The sequence below is a fragment of the Zea mays genome, chromosome 2 (assembly GCF_902167145.1).
Source record: "Zea mays cultivar B73 chromosome 2, Zm-B73-REFERENCE-NAM-5.0, whole genome shotgun sequence".
In the NCBI taxonomy this organism is placed as follows: domain Eukaryota; kingdom Viridiplantae; phylum Streptophyta; class Magnoliopsida; order Poales; family Poaceae; genus Zea; species Zea mays.
Genome location: NC_050097.1, coordinates 217,151,276 through 217,169,330, shown reverse-complemented (window position 1 = coordinate 217,169,330; position 18,055 = coordinate 217,151,276). Strand labels below are relative to the sequence as shown.

Below are 18,055 nucleotides of genomic sequence, written 5' to 3'. Positions count from 1 at the left end.
GTGGAGGCCCATATTTTTCTTTTGGCCGAGAACGAATTAAGCCCATTGGTTATACTGATATTGCAGCTTTCTGTTTGAGAACGGGCCATTGTACGTCAAATCAACCAAAACTCTAACTAAGGCAAATCAGGAAAAAAAAACATTAGGATCCTCACCAAGTATTCACTCCGTCCAATACGCCAATGTGAAAGGATCGACTTGTCGTATAGAAGAGGACGAATAGATATTGTTGAAAAAAATAAAACTTATAACCAAAATCATAAACGGATATTTCGGTCAGGACCCGATGGAAGGCCTAGTTTAGTTTTAATAATAATTAAATATCAACTATATAGAATAATATTTTCATTGAGCATGTTTAGCTAGGTTTCACTTGATGATGATGAACAAGGCATAGGAGGTGATGTAGATGGAAAGCAATATTTATGTGTGTGCATGTGTTTATCAAAAGGAGAGAGATGAAAACAAAAGCAAGCTATAAGGATCTATGATTGGGTTTTACTTTTGCCGATCAATACGCAATAGAGTGCAGGGTTAAGTTTATGATAGATAATCATACTATAAAAAGAAATCTTTGGTTGCAACGGTTATAAGCTTTATACTCTTATTTGTATTTTCATTGCCTCTAGTGACCCGGAGAGAGGCAAGCGAACATATTTTAGGGAACACTTCAATTTTTTACTGTTACCGTTTAAAAGTGTTTCTATCTAGAAAACACGGACAACAAGATGACACGCGGGGAAAAAAGGTTCTACCCCCCACCGGCACGGTGGCACTGACCAGTGAGTCAGTGACCATGGTGTGTGACGACCACTGACCACACACTGATTTATGTGGCTCTCCATTTGTTTACGGGCATCGCCATCACATGACGCTGCACCCGGCATTGGGGTCCTCGCAGCAGTGCTGCTGCTGGTGCGGGTAGTACGGCTGCTGCCGGGCGCCGCCGCCGTAGTACCACCCCTGGCTATCGTACACCGGCACGCCGTAGTAGCCGCCGTAGACAGCGCCAGCGCCAGCGCCGTAGTAGGACGGCGGCGCCTCGTAGCCCGGGTTGCAGCCGTAGTAGCCGGACACGAACCCGGCGGACGCGGGCCAGATGGACGGCACGACCACGCTCTGCGTGGCTCCCGGCGCCATCATCTTCTCCAGGAGCGGGCCGAGGTCGGCCTTGGTCATGCCGGGCGGCATCGCCATGGCCTTGCCGGGCTTCGCGTCCGCCGCGGAGGCCACGCCGTCCACGTCGAGGTCGAACTCCACCGTCTCGGCCTCCGCCTTCCCGTCTTTGTTTCCTTTCTCTGCCCTGTCTGACTTGGTATCCTCCTTGTCGCCCTTGCCCTCCTTCTTCTCGGCCTTCTCCGCCTTCATCTCCGAATTGCCGCCCTCCTCCTCGGCCGCCGGTTTGGCGGCGTCTTTGGGCTTATCGCCGCCGCCTCCTCCTTTGGCCTTGGCGTCCTTCTCGTTGCCTTTGACGTCCATCTCCTTGATGACCCTGCCGGCCTTGCAGCAGAGCCTGTTGCAGACCATGTCGGAGTCGAACGGCCCGGAGATCGTCACGGCATTGCTCTTCTCATCAAACGAGATCGTCTCGATGTTCATCTTGTCTGCGCAATCCAAATCAGTCAGAATCAGCCATGCTCATGTACGATCATAACGATGATGATGATTATTATTATTATTACATTTAATAATAAAACACGAAACAGTTGTAAAACATCTGACCGCACCAACTGGCCAGATAAACACTCATGCATTCGTGTGACGGCAGCAGGCCCACATGTCAGCGAGGACACCAGGCAGGCCAGTAGGCCACGGCCGCAGAGAGACGTCTGCATCTATGAATGAACTGTGACGAGAGCGGTAGTACAGCACTGCAGCCTGCACCTCACCTTGGATTGTGCGGAGGACTTTTCTGATCTTTTTGTAGCATGTCTCGCATTCAAGGTCAACCTTGAGGACGATCGTGGAGAGCTGCAGCAGCAGAGAAATCAAGGATTATTGGAAGCAGATCCCTCCGGATCAGTTGTCACTTGTCAGGGTTTTTTTTATTTATTTTAGAGATGAAACAGTGCAATGAACTCACGAACCAGGAGAAGGTTTCATAAAGTGTCTATATATATATATATATATATATACTAGGTATATGTTCGTGCGCTACGAGGAAAGTAAAAAATTTGTATGAAACATAGATACAGAACGACAAACGCCATTATAATATGTAAAATCTGTGTGAAAAACATTATATGGTGTGCACTGATTATGTATGTACTCATGTGGTGTGAATAAGACTTGCTTGCTATATTGAACCTATTTATATATATGAAGATATAGTAAGTAGAACATGCTTGTAAAGTATGTATGTGTAACCAGGTAATACCATAAATAAGAGATGAACCAATGGTTGGTAAGTGCACACATTTGAGTAAATGTAGCAAGAAAACAAAAAAAGGTGTGAATAGAGATGAATAAATGGGCAAACAGTAAATGTTGGAGAGGGGGAGCAGGGTTGCAGTGTTGATACTTAATTGACCATACCTGTTGGCACTTGTCCGATATACAGAATGAATTTCAAAAATAGGTTGGTAAGTGCAGACTAATGTCCTTAAACAATTTTTAGGAAAATCTATAAGTTGACCACATGCACAAGACAATATGTGTAACCTGTTTAGCTCTACTAACTATTAAGCGCTTACTGTAGACTACCCCCGCCTCCGCCCGCCCGACCTCCGAAAACCCCGCCTCCGCGATCCTCCCGCCGCCGCGATCCTCAAGCACGCAAATCCCTACGCGAATGGCGCCGTGACCGTTTCAACCGCCGCGAGCCGCCCGCCGCATGCCCAGCTGCTACCTCTGCGAAATCCATCGCCCAGCTGCTACCTCCGCGCACCAGATCCACGCCAACATCCGCACCCAGATCCAGCGCACAGGATGCCCCCGCCTCCCCCTCTCCGCGATCCGCGTGTGCCCTAGCCTAGCTGAGCGCTCCATGAAATCCACGCCCTCCTCGCAGAGGAGTATGCCCTGATCCGTGGCGTCCGGGGCGACATCCAATTCATCACCGACGAGCTAGCCAGCATGCAGGCCTTCCTCAGCAGCCTGAGCAAGTGCGAGGAGGGCCACGACAACCAGACGAAGGACTAGATGAAACAGATCTAGGACGTCGCCTACGACATCGAAGACTGCATCGACGACTTCGCCCACAGCCTCCGTCCAGACCCTAGGGGCAGCGGCTGGGTGACGGTCGTCCGCAAGATTCTCCACGAGATCCGGACGTGGTACCCCCGCCGCAACATCGCCACCCAGATCGTCGATCTGAAGAATTGCGCAGCATATCGGCAAGCGCTGAACCAGGTACGGCGTCCGCGACCCGCAGCCTGGGAAGAAGAAGAGGAACTTGGGGGCGCTACGGGGTATCTCGCTGCTGAGAATCAGGACGTAACCCGGCAACTCGTCCGCGCCCAGCAGCCTGTGGGGGTGAAGTGCTCTGTGCTTGCAGGCGCCTGCAACCTCTGCAATGGTGGCGTCCACTTCGTCCGAGAGCAGCACCCCAATAGGTATTGTATAGCCGCGTTGCTCAATTTTCAGTCAAATCAACATCGATTCAGTCACTGAGAGGTTCTTCTGATGGGTACGCAAATCCAACGAACAAGAGCATCAGGGACGTGTCGCTGCAGATCGAGTCTAGGAGGGAGCTCCTGCAGCGATCAGGGAGGTCCCCTGACGACATCTCCAGTGTTATTCTCGTCGAGAAAGACAGGTGCCTAGCCATAAGCTTCCTTCAAGAATGGCTGAATGCTACTACAGATTGCTCGATGACGAGGTGCTCATCTTATAATTATTCTTGCAGGTCTTTCATCAAGTCTAAAGTAGTGCTAAGGATAATGGAATACCTCAACCTTTTTGAGATCCATGGTTTGAATTAGCCTCAAATAAACAATCTTATAATTATCCAATACACAGAAAGCAAAATGTTTGGATCAATAACTCATAAAATTTATCTGATCACGAGAAACTCTAGGTAACCAAACGCGGCCTAAGCAGTAATGCATGATGACAATTGATGACAGTGATGTGACTAATCATCACGGTCCTTCAGATGAAAAAAGATTGTTGGAAATAACTAACACAACACTCATGATCGATCCACCTTTAACCGACAAGCTTAAACCTCTAATAGGCTCTTCTTCTGGTGATGGGTTTGATGTGCTGCCTCTAGCCACAGATCAGCCTGTTGGACCAGTTTCAGCGACACCTAAGGTGTGATGTGCCTTTTCATATTTTCCTACAAGAATATTCCTTAACTTTGTGCTTTGTTTTTGCATGTCAAAAGACTTGTTGTTATGGCATGCAAGTTACTTAAACATATAAAATAAAGAATATTCTCATATGAATATAAGACAATAAGAGTCATGTAGCTTGGTTACTATTTCAGTCTTGCATCAACACAATTCATTTATTGTTTATCTTCAGGAAAGTAGCACATGGAATTTATTCCTTAGTGATGATCCATTTTTCTCTATTTAACAGTCTGTATGTTTTTTCCTGTTGGGCTCTCAATTCTCAAGTAGCTTTATTTTACAATGAAAATTTCATTTTTGAAACAAGTTATTGAATACATTTGTGTCAGTGGACAGTTGCAAGTTGCATTGGTTCAGAATTTTCAGATCTTGATTATCATCAGCCATTTTTAAGAAAAATACAATCTATTACCGTTGTATTCTTATCAGATGCTGGTTATACTCTCAGGTACCTTATACTAGAGATGACAATAAGTTCAATGATGCCATTTATGAAGACTTATGTGTGGTCATGCTAACATGACATTTGAGAATTACGAAGAGTTATTTGGTACCTCTCACATTCGAACTGAGGAACTCTTTGATGACACCGGAATTGATAGTTACTTTTAAATGAAGGAAACATTGCTTTTTGCTCAATCAACAAATAAGATTGGACATTGTTTTACCATCCTAGAGCGGAGCTGGTCTCTGTTGCTGCTGTGATGAGTAGCAGAAGCCACTTCTTGTTGTTCCTCATGATAAGTCGAAGCACTTCTACTCTTAAGTTTTGGGCCTCCTCTAATCTTGCTCAAATTATTCTTCTGTATTTTTTCACTGCGATTCATGATTTCATTCACTTGTCGAGTTTGCTTTTACTACCAATGAAAGAGCGGATGTGAGGCTTTATCATGGTGATACAGGTCTGCAATCTATGGCATACTAGGTTGGAGAAAATTCCCCTATGTGTTGTATGCAAACCGTGTATTTGCCAGATAAGCCTTTAGCTCACATAAGAAAGATATATAACTTTCTATTTGACAGGAATGACTCAGTAATTGGGAGTCAACTGGAATTAAAATAATACCAGCCTTAGCTAAATGACAGTTGGAAAGGTGAATGAGGATATGTTTAGGTAATACAAGAAATACTCCACCATTGTGTTATCTTTATTGCATGTTTGTTGCTACACACCCAAGACATCCTTTTAATGATATTAAATTTGTGACATGCATTCTTCAGAAGCAAGAACACAATAAATCCATCTTCTACAGGAGCCATACTTTGTGGTCCGAATGAAATGATGACAACTGGAAAGGTGAACGCGTATATATTCAGGTAATACAAGAAATACTCCACCATTGTTTTATCTTATTGTATGTTTGCTGCTACACACCTGAGACATACTTTTAATGGTATTAATTTTGTAGGATGCTTTCATCAGAAACAAGCAAATCCATTTTCTACCGGAGCCATAGTTTGTGAACCGAATGAAATGCATGAGGTGTGCATTGTTGTTTTGAGATTCTTTTGCATGAGTTTACTATTAAGCGTGTTGGGCCTATGAAAAAAATGTTTGCTACTTATGAGTTGAACTGCTACTGCATCAATAGTCTGCAGGCATTCTAGCCAGGTGCTTAGTGTTGTTATTAAGTCCTGTTTCCTAAGCATGTCCTGTTTCCTAAGCATTCTCCTAGTTACTTGTGCTAGTTAATTATAGTCATTAAAGACCTTGAGCAGCTTAACAGGTGTGTGCGGCTGCCAAGGCTCCTATCAGATTAGCTAAGCTCTAATGAGCTGTTATGTAATCAATGTGACTTATTTTTCTATATAATCAAGCAATGATAGCTGAGGTTATAACCCCCGGCAAAACACTCTGTCTACCTCTAACATTTGGTATCGGAGCTTAGGTTAGACACCTGAGAGTCTCAAAGCCGACTCCTCTCTTCTCTACTCATGTCGACCTCTGCTGAGCGCGCTGCCAGGCTCAAGGCCAAGGGAACCAGTGAAGGAGAGCTGGGCGACTTCTCCAGCCGTGCTGCACGCCTGAAGGCTGCAGAGGAAGCAGCGGCGCTGGCAGTCCAGGCAGCAAAGCAGGCAGCGGCTGCAGCAGAGGCAGCGGCAAGGACGACGCAGGAGCTGCGGGCTGAAATCGCCGCCGAGAAGGGAGAAGATGAGGAGGTCGATGAAGAGGAAGAGGAGATGGAGAGGAATCGTAGGCCGCGGACTCCTCCGCGAGACCGGAGGCGTTCGCAGTCACCACTGCGGGACCGGAGGCGCTGCCGCGGCGGTGGTCGCTACGAGTCGCCGCAAGGAAGGGTGGTGTACCACGACTCCGGCAGCGGCACGGCGTGGCCGATGCTGGACAAGACGAATTACTACGAGTGGAGCCAGACTATGAAGCTGAGGATGCAGGCGCGCGATCTCTGGGACGCCATTGAAGGCGGCCCTGTCCAGTTCCGCGATGACAGACGCGCACTGGAGGTGATCGTCGGGGCTGTACCCAAGGAGATGGGTCTCCCACTGCTCGACAAGGCTACGGCGAAGGAGGCGTGGGACGCCATCGCTGCGACCCGCATCAGCGTGGTCAGGGTCCGTCGAGCAACGCTGCAGCGCCTACGCCGTGATTGGGAGAACATCAGCGTCAATCCTGGTGAGCAAGTGGATGACTTTGCTGTGCGGTTGTCAACTCTGCACCAGCAGCTTGTCATCCATGGCGATAGGGACATCACCGAGGAGCGCGTGGTGGAGAAATTCCTGCGCACGGTGCCGGCCAAGTACTCGCAGATCGTCGTCGCCATTGAGCAGTTCCTTGATTTTGAGGCACTGACTCTTGAGGAGGTGACTGGAAGGCTTAAGGCGGTGGACAATCGCGAAGAACAAATACTGACCGAGCCGGTGTCCATCAATGGCAAGCTGTTGTACACTGAGGAGCAGTGGAAAGCGCGATGCAGAAAGGAGAAGAAGGGAGACGATGCATGTGGCTCTGGTTCCAGGAACCAGCGCGGTGGCGGTGGACGCAGCCGCGGTGGTGGACGAGGACGAGGCAGAGGAGGTGGACGTGGTGGCGGACGAGGAGACGACAATGTTGCTGGCCGTGTCGGCCCCAACACCTGCCTCAACTGCAACCAGGAAGGCCACTGGGCACGTGAGTGTCCGCAGCCGCGCCGTGAGGATGCAGAGCGCGGCGGTGGCGGTGGAAACCGTGCTGGCCGCGGCGGTGGCAACCGTGGTGGAGGTCGCGACGGCGGAAATCAGGCTGGACAGCGTGGCGGGAACCAAGGAAGGCATGAGGCGCGCGTCCAGTACGCCGAATGTGAAGAAGATGGTGCTCTGTTTCTGGCACATGACTTTATCAGCCTGGAACAGAGCACGCCGGCGCACAGCTACACGGCGCAGCATGTCGAGCTCTCTGAGCCACGTGCCTGTGCCTACCTTGGCGTGGATGAAGAAGATATGGACAACGGTTGGTACCTAGACTCTGGCGCAACACATCACATGACCGGGCGTCAAGAACTCTTTGCTGATCTGAACACTGGCGTTCGAGGAACGGTCCGGTTCGGGGATGCATCGAAGGTGGAAATCAAGGGAGTTGGATCTATCATTTTTCAAGCCAAGACCGGTGAGCAGAGAGTTCTTCACGGCGTTTACTACATTCCAGCGCTGAAGAACTCCATACTAAGTTTGGGACAGCTTGATGAAGGAGGGTCCAAGGTTGTAATTAACCATGGCGTGCTCCACATTTGGGACAATTATCACCGATTGCTGGCCAAGGTACATCGAGGGAAGAACAGGTTGTACATTTTGCACCTCGAGGCTGCACAACCTATCTGTCTCGCGGCGCGCAAGGATGTTGAGGCATGGCAGTGGCACGAACGTTTCGGCCATCTGAACTTCGATGCACTCCGGCGACTCAGCAAGGAGGAGATGGCGTGTGGGATGCCGGTGGTCGATCATGTGGAGCAGGTATGTGACACTTGTGTCACCACGAAGCAGAGGCGACGCTCTTTTCCGGCCGCAGCAGCATATCGTGCCCAGAATCAACTCGAATTGGTGCACGGTGATCTGTGCGGCCCAGTCACGCCAGCGACACCGGCGGGCAACCGCTACATCCTGCTGCTCGTCGATGATGCCACCCGTTTTATGTGGGCTGTGTTGCTGCCATCCAAGGACGCAGCGGCGGAAGCAATCAAGAAGATCAAGGCGGCAGCAGAGGTGGAAAGTGGGCGCAAGTTGAAGGTCCTGCGCACCGACAATGGCGGGGAATTCACCGTCGCGGAGTTCGCCGCATACTGCGCCAATGAAGGTATTAAAAGGCATTTCAGTGCTCCTTATTCACCGCAACAGAATGGTGTGGTTGAGCGCAGGAATCAAACTGTGGTGGCCATGGCACGAGCTCTGCTCAAGCAACGCCGGATGCCTTCTCGGTTTTGGGGGGAGGCTGTGATGACGGCTGTGCACATTCTGAATCGCTCTCCAACAAAGGCACTGAAGAATGTCACTCCGTATGAGGCATGGCATGGCCGGGCACCAACAGTTGGCCATCTCAAGGTATTTGGCTGCGTGGCTTATACCCGGCGGCTTACTCAGCTCCAGAAACTTGATGATCGTGGTAAGGCTGGAGTGTTCATTGGCTATGCAGAAGGGGCCAAGGCATATCGTGTATTTGATCCAGTGTCCCAGCGCGTGCGAGTCAGCCGTGATGTGGTATTTGATGAAGGACGTGGCTGGGACTGGGCATCAGCGGCAGCAGGTACTTCAGAGGCAGCAGACAGCGATTTTGTTGTTGAGTTTCCATGGGCAGAAGAGTTTTCTGAAGCAGAAAGTTCAGTGTTACCCTCACCACCTCTTCAGCCACATCCTACATCACCTAGTCTCCCTTTGGTGAGTGCAGGAGAGTCTGCAGCAGAAGCAGAGGAATCCGCAGTGGAGACAGAAGTGCATGTGTCGCCTAGAACACCTACACCAGCTCCAGCAAGCCCGCAGATAGAGCATGTGACTCCTCTGGAGAATGATAGTGAAAGGGTGGATGCTTATCATGATGGTGAAGAGCTTCATTATAGGAAGATCCATGATATTATTGGTAATCAGCCAACCCCTTTGCCGGCACAAAGGTTGTTTGCAGAACTGAACCTCACTCATGCTGGTGAGCCCACAAGCTATGAAGAGGCCAAAGATGACCCAGATTAGCAGGCAACAATGAAGGAAGAGCTGAGCTCAGTTGAGCGGAATGGGACTTGGGAACTTGTTACTCCTAGTCCAGGTCATCGCCCAATTTCATTGAAGTGAGTGTTTAAATTGAAGAAGGATGAACATGGTGCTGTGATCAGACACAAGGCAAGACTTGTGGCCCGTGGCTTTGTTCAGAAGGAAGGGATTGACTATGAAGATGCCTTTGCACCAGTTGCAAGAATGGAATCAGTACGTGTTTTACTTGCTCTAGCAGCACAAGAAGGTTGGGCAGTACATCACATGGATGTGAAGTCTGCATTTCTGAATGGAGAACTCAAGGAAGAGGTTTATGTTACTCAGCCACCAGGCTTTGAAGTATCAGGAGAAGAGAAGAAAGTGTACAGGTTACACAATGCATTGTATGGCCTAAGACAGGCTCCTCGGGCTTGGAATGCCAAACTTGATTTGACTCTCAAGCAGATGGGTTTTGAGCAGAATGTATATGAGGCTGCCATGTACAGGAAAGGCTCAGGTGATTCTTTGCTGGTAATTGGAGTCTATGTTGATGATTTAATCATCACTGGAGTCAATCAGCAGAAGATTGAAGTTTTCAAGGCAAAAATGAAGCAGACATTCGAAATGAGTGATTTGGGTCTGTTGTCTTTCTATCTTGGGGTTGAGGTAAGACAATTAGAGGGAAGCATTACTCTGAAACAGACTCATTATGCTAAGAAGATACTTGAGCTCGGTGGTATGGCAGACTGTAATCCAGCCACCACCCCCATGGAAGAAAGGTTGAAACTGAGCAAGGAAAGTACAGCAAAGGAGGTAAATCCAACTCAGTATAGAAGACTAGTTGGTAGCCTGAGATATCTAGTGCACACAAGGCCAGATTTGGCTTTTGCTGTAGGGTATGTTAGCAGATTTCTGGAGAAGCCAACAACTGAACATCTTCAGGCTGTAAAAAGAATCTTGAGATATGTGGCTGGTACTCTAGATCATGGGCTATGCTATACTAGAATGACAGGCAAGGCTAGATTTGTGGGTTATAGTGACTCAGACTTGGCTGGAGATATTGATACAAGTAAAAGCACTACTGGATGTTTGTTTTTCCTTGGAAACAGTCTGGTCAGCTGGCAATCTATCAAGCAGAGAGTTGTTGCCTTGTCAAGCTGTGAGGCTGAATATGTGGCAATGACAACAGCTGCAACCCAAGCCTTGTGGTTGTCAAGGCTGTTTGCAAAATTATTGGGAAGAGAAGTTGAGGTGGTGGAACTTAGAGTAGACAATAAATCCGCTCTAGCTTTGGCAAAGAATCCTGTTTTCCATGACAGGAGCAAACATATTAGAATCAAGCATCACTTCATCAGGGACTGTGTGGAAGAAGGTAGCATTAAAACAGAATTTATTCCCACTGCAGATCAGCTTGCTGATATACTGACCAAAGCCTTGGGCAAGACCAAGTTGGAAGATATGAGAAGCAGAATTGGGATCAAGGAGATCAAAATCAGTTGAAACATGCCTTAGGGGGAGAAATGTTGTTATTAAGTCCTGTTTCCTAAGCATGTCCTGTTTCCTAAGCATTCTCCTAGTTACTTGTGCTAGTTAATTATAGTCATTAAAGACCTTGAGCAGCTCAACAGGTGTGTGCGGCTGCCAAGGCTCCTATCAGATTAGCTAAGCTCTAATGAGCTGTTATGTAATCAATGTGACTTATTTTTCTATATAATCAAGCAATGATAGCTGAGGTTATAACCCCCGGCAAAACACTCTGTCTACCTCTAACACTTAGGTTTGGAGTAGTAGCAAACTTCATTTAAACAATGTCTAATTATTTGATATATAAAAAGTGTAGCAACGCACGAACACCTAACTATCTCTCTTTAGGTAGTTGTTCAGTTGGTTCCGGTTTTGTTTGACGATAGTTGAGTAGACCCCTGACAATCCACCCTTGCACGGTTTTGTTAGGTTTTTGTTCATTATTTGCAGCTACCATTCTGCCTAAATTGTTTAAGCGAACCTCCTCCGGGGCTCTCTTTGTTGAAGTTCGCCACGGTGGCCCATGTCAGTGTGATGTAAGGTTGGAGCTGCAATGACTTAAAGCATAGAAGCCTTGATGCATGATTGAACACAATACATGTTATTAGGTTTGAAATACCCATGTAGTTTGATTACACATGTATCAGTAGGGAACCGTGTGACTGTCCTCCTGGCAACATGTGTGTGTCACACTTTCTGATGGAAGAAGATATGTTGTTTTACCTATGCATTTAGATGCACAATGCAGATCTAGCCTTGAGTTATCTCTGTCTCAACCATGATGGTTCAGTGCAGGGCAGCTAGACATCATCTGCATTTGCTAACTGGAATTGGATAGTCGATCCCTTGAGTGGTGACAAATTCATCAAAGTTGCTGAGGTTCAGAGAACAAAAATAAAGGAGCTACTCTTCTGGTCGTCGACGAGCGTGGGATCCTCGTCTGTGTGATCGACATGCACTTTTTCCAGCAAGCCTTCGACTCGACACCATCGTGCTCTAAAATTCGTTGGTGTTCTGCAAGGTCGATATGTCCTAAGCAGTAATGCATGATGACAATTGATGACAGTGATGTGACTAATCATCACGGTCCTTCAGATGAAAAAAGATTGTTGGAAATAACTAACACAACACTCATGATCGATCCACCTTTAACCGACAAGCTTAAACCTCTAATAGGCTCTTCTTCTGGTGATGGGTTTGATGTGCTGCCTCTAGCCACAGATCAGCCTGTTGGACCAGTTTCAGCGACACCTAAGGTGTGATGTGCCTTTTCATATTTTCCTACAAGAATATTCCTTAACTTTGTGCTTTGTTTTTGCATGTCAAAAGACTTGTTGTTATGGCATGCAAGTTACTTAAACATATAAAATAAAGAATATTCTCATATGAATATAAGACAATAAGAGTCATGTAGCTTGGTTACTATTTCAGTCTTGCATCAACACAATTCATTTATTGTTTATCTTCAGGAAAGTAGCACATGGAATTTATTCCTTAGTGATGATCCATTTTTCTCTATTTAACAGTCTGTATGTTTTTTCCTGTTGGGCTCTCAATTCTCAAGTAGCTTTATTTTACAATGAAAATTTCATTTTTGAAACAAGTTATTGAATACATTTGTGTCAGTGGACAGTTGCAAGTTGCATTGGTTCAGAATTTTCAGATCTTGATTATCATCAGCCATTTTTAAGAAAAATACAATCTATTACCGTTGTATTCTTATCAGATGCTGGTTATACTCTCAGGTACCTTATACTAGAGATGACAATAAGTTCAATGATGCCATTTATGAAGACTTATGTGTGGTCATGCTAACATGACATTTGAGAATTACGAAGAGTTATTTGGTACCTCTCACATTCGAACTGAGGAACTCTTTGATGACACTGGAATTGATAGTTACTTTTAAATGAAGGAAACATTGCTTTTTGCTCAATCAACAAATAAGATTGGACATTGTTTTACCATCCTAGAGCGGAGTTGGTCTCTGTTGCTGCTGTGATGAGTAGCAGAAGCCACTTCTTGTTGTTCCTCATGATAAGTCGAAGCACTTCTACTCTTAAGTTTTGGGCCTCCTCTAATCTTGCTCAAATTATTCTTCTGTATTTTTTCACTGCGATTCATGATTTCATTCACTTGTCGAGTTTGCTTTTACTACCAATGAAAGAGCGGATGTGAGGCTTTATCATGGTGATACAGGTCTGCAATCTATGGCATACTAGGTTGGAGAAAATTCCCCTATGTGTTGTATGCAAACCGTGTATTTGTCAGATAAGCCTTTAGCTCACATAAGAAAGATATATAACTTTCTGTTTGACAAGAATGACTCAGTAATTGGGAGTCAACTGGAATTAAAATAATACCAGCCTTAGCTAAATGACAGTTGGAAAGGTGAATGAGGATATGTTTAGGTAATACAAGAAATACTCCACCATTGTGTTATCTTTATTGCATGTTTGTTGCTACACACCCAAGACATCCTTTTAATGATATTAAATTTGTGACATGCATTCTTCAGAAGCAAGAACACAATAAATCCATCTTCTACAGGAGCCATACTTTGTGGACCGAATGAAATGATGACAACTGGAAAGGTGAACGCGTATATATTCAGGTAATACAAGAAATACTCCACCATTGTTTTATCTTATTGTATGTTTGCTGCTACACACCTGAGACATACTTTTAATGGTATTAATTTTGCAGGATGCTTTCATCAGAAACAAGCAAATCCATTTTCTACCGGAGCCATAGTTTGTGAACCGAATGAAATGCATGAGGTGTGCATTGTTGTTTTGAGATTCTTTTGCATGAGTTTACTATTAAGCGTGTTGGGCCTATGAAAAAAAATGTTTGCTACTTATGAGTTGAACTGCTACTGCATCAATAGTCTGCAGGCATTCTAGCCAGGTGCTTAGGTTTGGAGTAGTAGCAAACTTCATTTAAACAATGTCTAATTATTTGATATATAAAAAGTGTAGCAACGCACGAACACCTAACTATCTCTCTTTAGGTAGTTGTTCAGTTGGTTCCGGTTTTGTTTGACGATAGTTGAGTAGACCCCTGACAATCCACCCTTGCACGGTTTTGTTAGGTTTTTGTTCATTATTTGCAGCTACCATTCTGCCTAAATTGTTTAAGCGAACCTCCTCCGGGGCTCTCTTTGTTGAAGTTCGCCACGGTGGCCCATGTCAGTGTGATGTAAGGTTGGAGCTGCAATGACTTAAAGCATAGAAGCCTTGATGCATGATTGAATACAATACATGTTATTAGGTTTGAAATACCCATGTAGTTTGATTACACATGTATCAGTAGGGAACCGTGTGACTGTCCTCCTGGCAACATGCGTGTGTCACACTTTCTGATGGAAGAAGATATGTTGTTTTACCTATGCATTTAGATGCACAATGCAGATCTAGCCTTGAGTTATCTCTGTCTCAACCATGATGGTTCAGTGCAGGGCAGCTAGACATCATCTGCATTTGCTAACTGGAATTGGATAGTCGATCCCTTGAGTGGTGACAAATTCATCAAAGTTGTTGAGGTTCAGAGAACAAAAATAAAGGAGCTACTCTTCTGGTCGTCGACGAGCGTGGGATCCTCGTCTGTGTGATCGACGTGCACTTTTTCCAGCAAGCCTTCGACTCGACGCCATCGTGCTCTAAAATTCGTTGGTGTTCTGCAAGGTCGATATGTCCAACAGGATCATGCTTGCCGCCTCCATCAGCGTCGTCATTGTAATATTTAGTATTGCGGCTATATTTTACCCCGTGGATTTTGCATAACATAGTGATGATTGTCATTTCATATCTATGTTTTATATTACTAATTTTTTACTCTCGTGGCAACGCACGGGCACGTACCTAGTTCATATTTAAGATCTTTGTGAGTTGCTACCTAGTACCCAAAAACAATCCATGATATCTATATGTAACCTATATATAGATATGTAGGCACAATATCCTTAGAAAGCAGCATGAATAAAAGTTGGTTTCGTACCATTATGACATAATACTTCTGACAGTTTAGCAGTTTTGAACTTTTATGTTAAGACTTCAAGGCGAGAGGCCGAACGCTCTGGGGCATAATTTAAAGTTTGTTTAATGATGGATCTAATGGTAAGTATGGTAGGTATAGATATATTTTTTTGTCATACAAACTTCATCGGAGTACAAATATACTTGAGATATGAATCAATTTACATATAGTTATTTTTCATGAGTAAATAACTATATGATATATATATATATAAGTAGTTATTTTTAATTTAATTAAATATTAAAGTACTTATAATATATGTCTTCGTATATGTTGATAATATTTTGGTTAATCACAGGACGGGACGCAGCACGCACGGAGTAGAGCTGTCTTGCCCGTTGAGAAGTGGACGAGCCTAGAATAGGGAAACGGATCGGGTTCGTACGTAATCAGATCCGGACATTATCAATTTTTAGTTCGTTTTCGAATGCGCATACCACTGTATGCGCCATATGTCCTGCAAGCCGATGGCGGACGCACACGTGACCATTGGACAAGTGAGGCAGTGACTGAAGGTCTGCAACGCAAACAGCCAACACCACCGAGCCCAGTGGTCGCGATTACTGTTTTAACACGTACTGGTCGAACAAACAAACACTCCTGAGCGAAATCAGAAGCAACAACTTGTTTGCTGTCCAATATATGTACGTACTCTCTGGTCTCTTATGGTCTTGTTCGGATGGCATGGTCGACACTGGATTTGCATTTTAGACTCTTCTCCCTTGTATTGTATTGTATTGTATGTGGATGGTGGTGGACGTCTACTCACGGGTGGCATGAAGAGTCATCCAAAGCAGGAGACTGGAGACGGGTCAAAGCTTTTTTTGGGCATCCAGATCCAGACTCAGAGAAACAGGGCTTCAAACAGCACTGATAAAAAAAATTGTCCAGGAAAGAGAAATGATTGACCAGTGGAACCTACATGTCACCCTCGCCGAAATGAAGCAGCACTCCTCCAGAACATCGCTCCACCATTTAGAGACAGAGACCAAAGTGGCCATCGCACCATGTCGGCCGCCGAAACTGCTGTTTCTCCGACGACGCCGCTGCAGCCGCAGCTGCAATGGGATCCGAACGACGCCGCCGACGCGGCCAGTCCCAATTCTCTCTGGGTGGTCGACGAGACGCAAACCCTAACCGAGGTCATGCTCCAACCCCAACCAAACCACCTGTCGCCTCCTCCCTGTCAACGGGATCACTGCCTCCGGTGCTCCTGTTGGTGGGGACGTCGCGGCATCCGCTTCTGCTGCGGCGGCGGCTAACGCGACGATAGAAGAGCGGGTGAGGGGGTCGTGGTCCCCAGAGGAGGACGCGGTGCTGAGCAACCTCGTGGAGAAGTTCGGGGAATTGCCTGTGCGCGGAGGGGGCAAGGAATGACGCCGCGAGTGGCGTGCGGGGGCCGGGGCCGGGGGCGGCGGGAAGCAGATCGAATTCCAACCGTGAACCGGATCCAAAATCACATGGGAGGACAAGGATCTTTACCTATCATGCAGCTTGACCTCCTCCTTGCGCTTGACAGGACTCCGCCCAGCCTTGGCGCCAATGTCGAGCTCGTGTTCGACAGACCGGAGGCCATACCCCGCCGCGGCACCGGCGCCTCAGCCTACGCCGCCAGCCGCCGCCACAGCCCGAGGACGGCCTGGCGGATCTCCATGATGGAGAATGCCACGTTGCGGGCGCGCACTCTCAGCGTCGCCTCTGGCGCCGGGATTTGCATTGCTTCACGGCCGACGTCGGCTCCTTTGTTGGCTTCTTTGGTGTCCGGACCTCGTTCACCAGAGCGTTCGGCCTCCCTCGCCCTGTGACACGGTGCCGCAGCCGTCCATGTATTGGCCTTCTTGAGAAGCAGGGTGGCTCCAGTTCGATCTTGAGAAGGGGCGGCTCGCGACGCTGTCATCGGATCTGGCCTTGGAAAGTCGTAGAACGGAGAAGTAGATTGCGATGGGGGCGTTGATGGCAGGGCGGATGACGGGGATCGTGGAGCAGAGGGGGAGGAGATCCTCGGTTACTTAATTTCCGTTGATGACGGTGAGTCAGGGGCGGTGTTGTGTGAAGGAGACAGGATCTACGCGCTTGGGGAGGATCGTGGAGCAGAGAGGGAGGTAGAACCGTGCACCGTAGACGTTTACACTGTAATCTTAACAAGTAGTATAGACATGCTAACTCGTGGAAAACCTAAAAAACGTGCATGGACATGAGCTGGACGAAAAAAAAAAGAGACGGTGACTCGTGAATCCTATATTTAAAAAGAGAGCGATACATATGCGAAAACGACAGTAGCGGAGGTTGGGGGAAAAAAACTGAAGTTTTTTTTTATAAAAAAAAAAGACTGTGGACAACCGAGAACCAGGCGAATGGACAAACCAGACGTGCAGTAAGCCTTTTCACCGTACCATCTTGGCATGGAGGCGGTTGGGGAAAATCTGAACTCAACCAGGCGAATGGACACGCACAGCAGATCGATCGACGGCACTGAACTGAACCACGAGGGCCACGCAATTGCAGTTCCAGTTCCTCCCCGGTAATAACCCGAGAGCGCAGCGCAGGCAAAGAAAGCGGCAGCGAGGGAACGAGTAAAGAAGAAGCCTCGGCGGTCGTGCTCTTTCTTACCTGCTTGTCGGCCATGCGAGTGGAGTGGTGCCGCTGCCGCCGACGGCTCCGAGCTCCGGGATGGCAGCTGACGCGGGAGTGTGCAGGACCGAAGGAGAGCCAAGGTGTAGACGTGTAGTAGAGTACGTGAGAAGAAGGGATGGGCGCGGCGCTTTAAGGTTTGGGCTGTGTGGCTGCAAAAAAAAAAAGCTGCTTTGAGATATGAAAAACATTAAAACCGTTTGATGAAAAATAATTAAAAGCCACTAAAAGTTATTCCATATATATTTTCGCTTCCACCTGAAAGCTGCTAAGAGCTACTTTGGGAAACTCGAATCCCCTTCGAGATTGGAGGGGATTAAGATGAAAATGAACTAATTTCTTCTCCAATTCCCTTTAATATCGAATGCGATTTGAGTTTTCAAATTAGCCCTAAAAGT

General features: G+C 46.8%; 1 protein-coding gene across 1 annotated transcript; it reads right to left on the bottom strand.

The window, feature by feature from the left end:
- Positions 1-661: 661 nt before the first annotated feature.
- LOC103647827 (heavy metal-associated isoprenylated plant protein 3) lies at positions 662-17,760 on the bottom strand. Its single transcript, NM_001350878.1, has 3 exons — positions 17,637-17,760; positions 1,890-1,971; positions 662-1,604 (listed from the first exon to the last, which is right to left on the bottom strand). The coding sequence occupies exons 1-3, from the start codon at positions 17,649-17,651 to the stop codon at positions 865-867; spliced, it is 837 nt and encodes a 278-aa protein (NP_001337807.1). The 5' UTR covers positions 17,652-17,760; the 3' UTR covers positions 662-864.
- Between the last annotated feature and the right edge of the window lie 295 nt (positions 17,761-18,055).

Coding starts and splice junctions, on each gene's coding strand:
- LOC103647827 (NM_001350878.1), bottom strand. Junction 1,605..1,889: donor AGTCCTCCGCACAATCCAAG/GTGAGGTGCAGG, acceptor TGGATTGCGCAG/ACAAGATGAACATCGAGACG.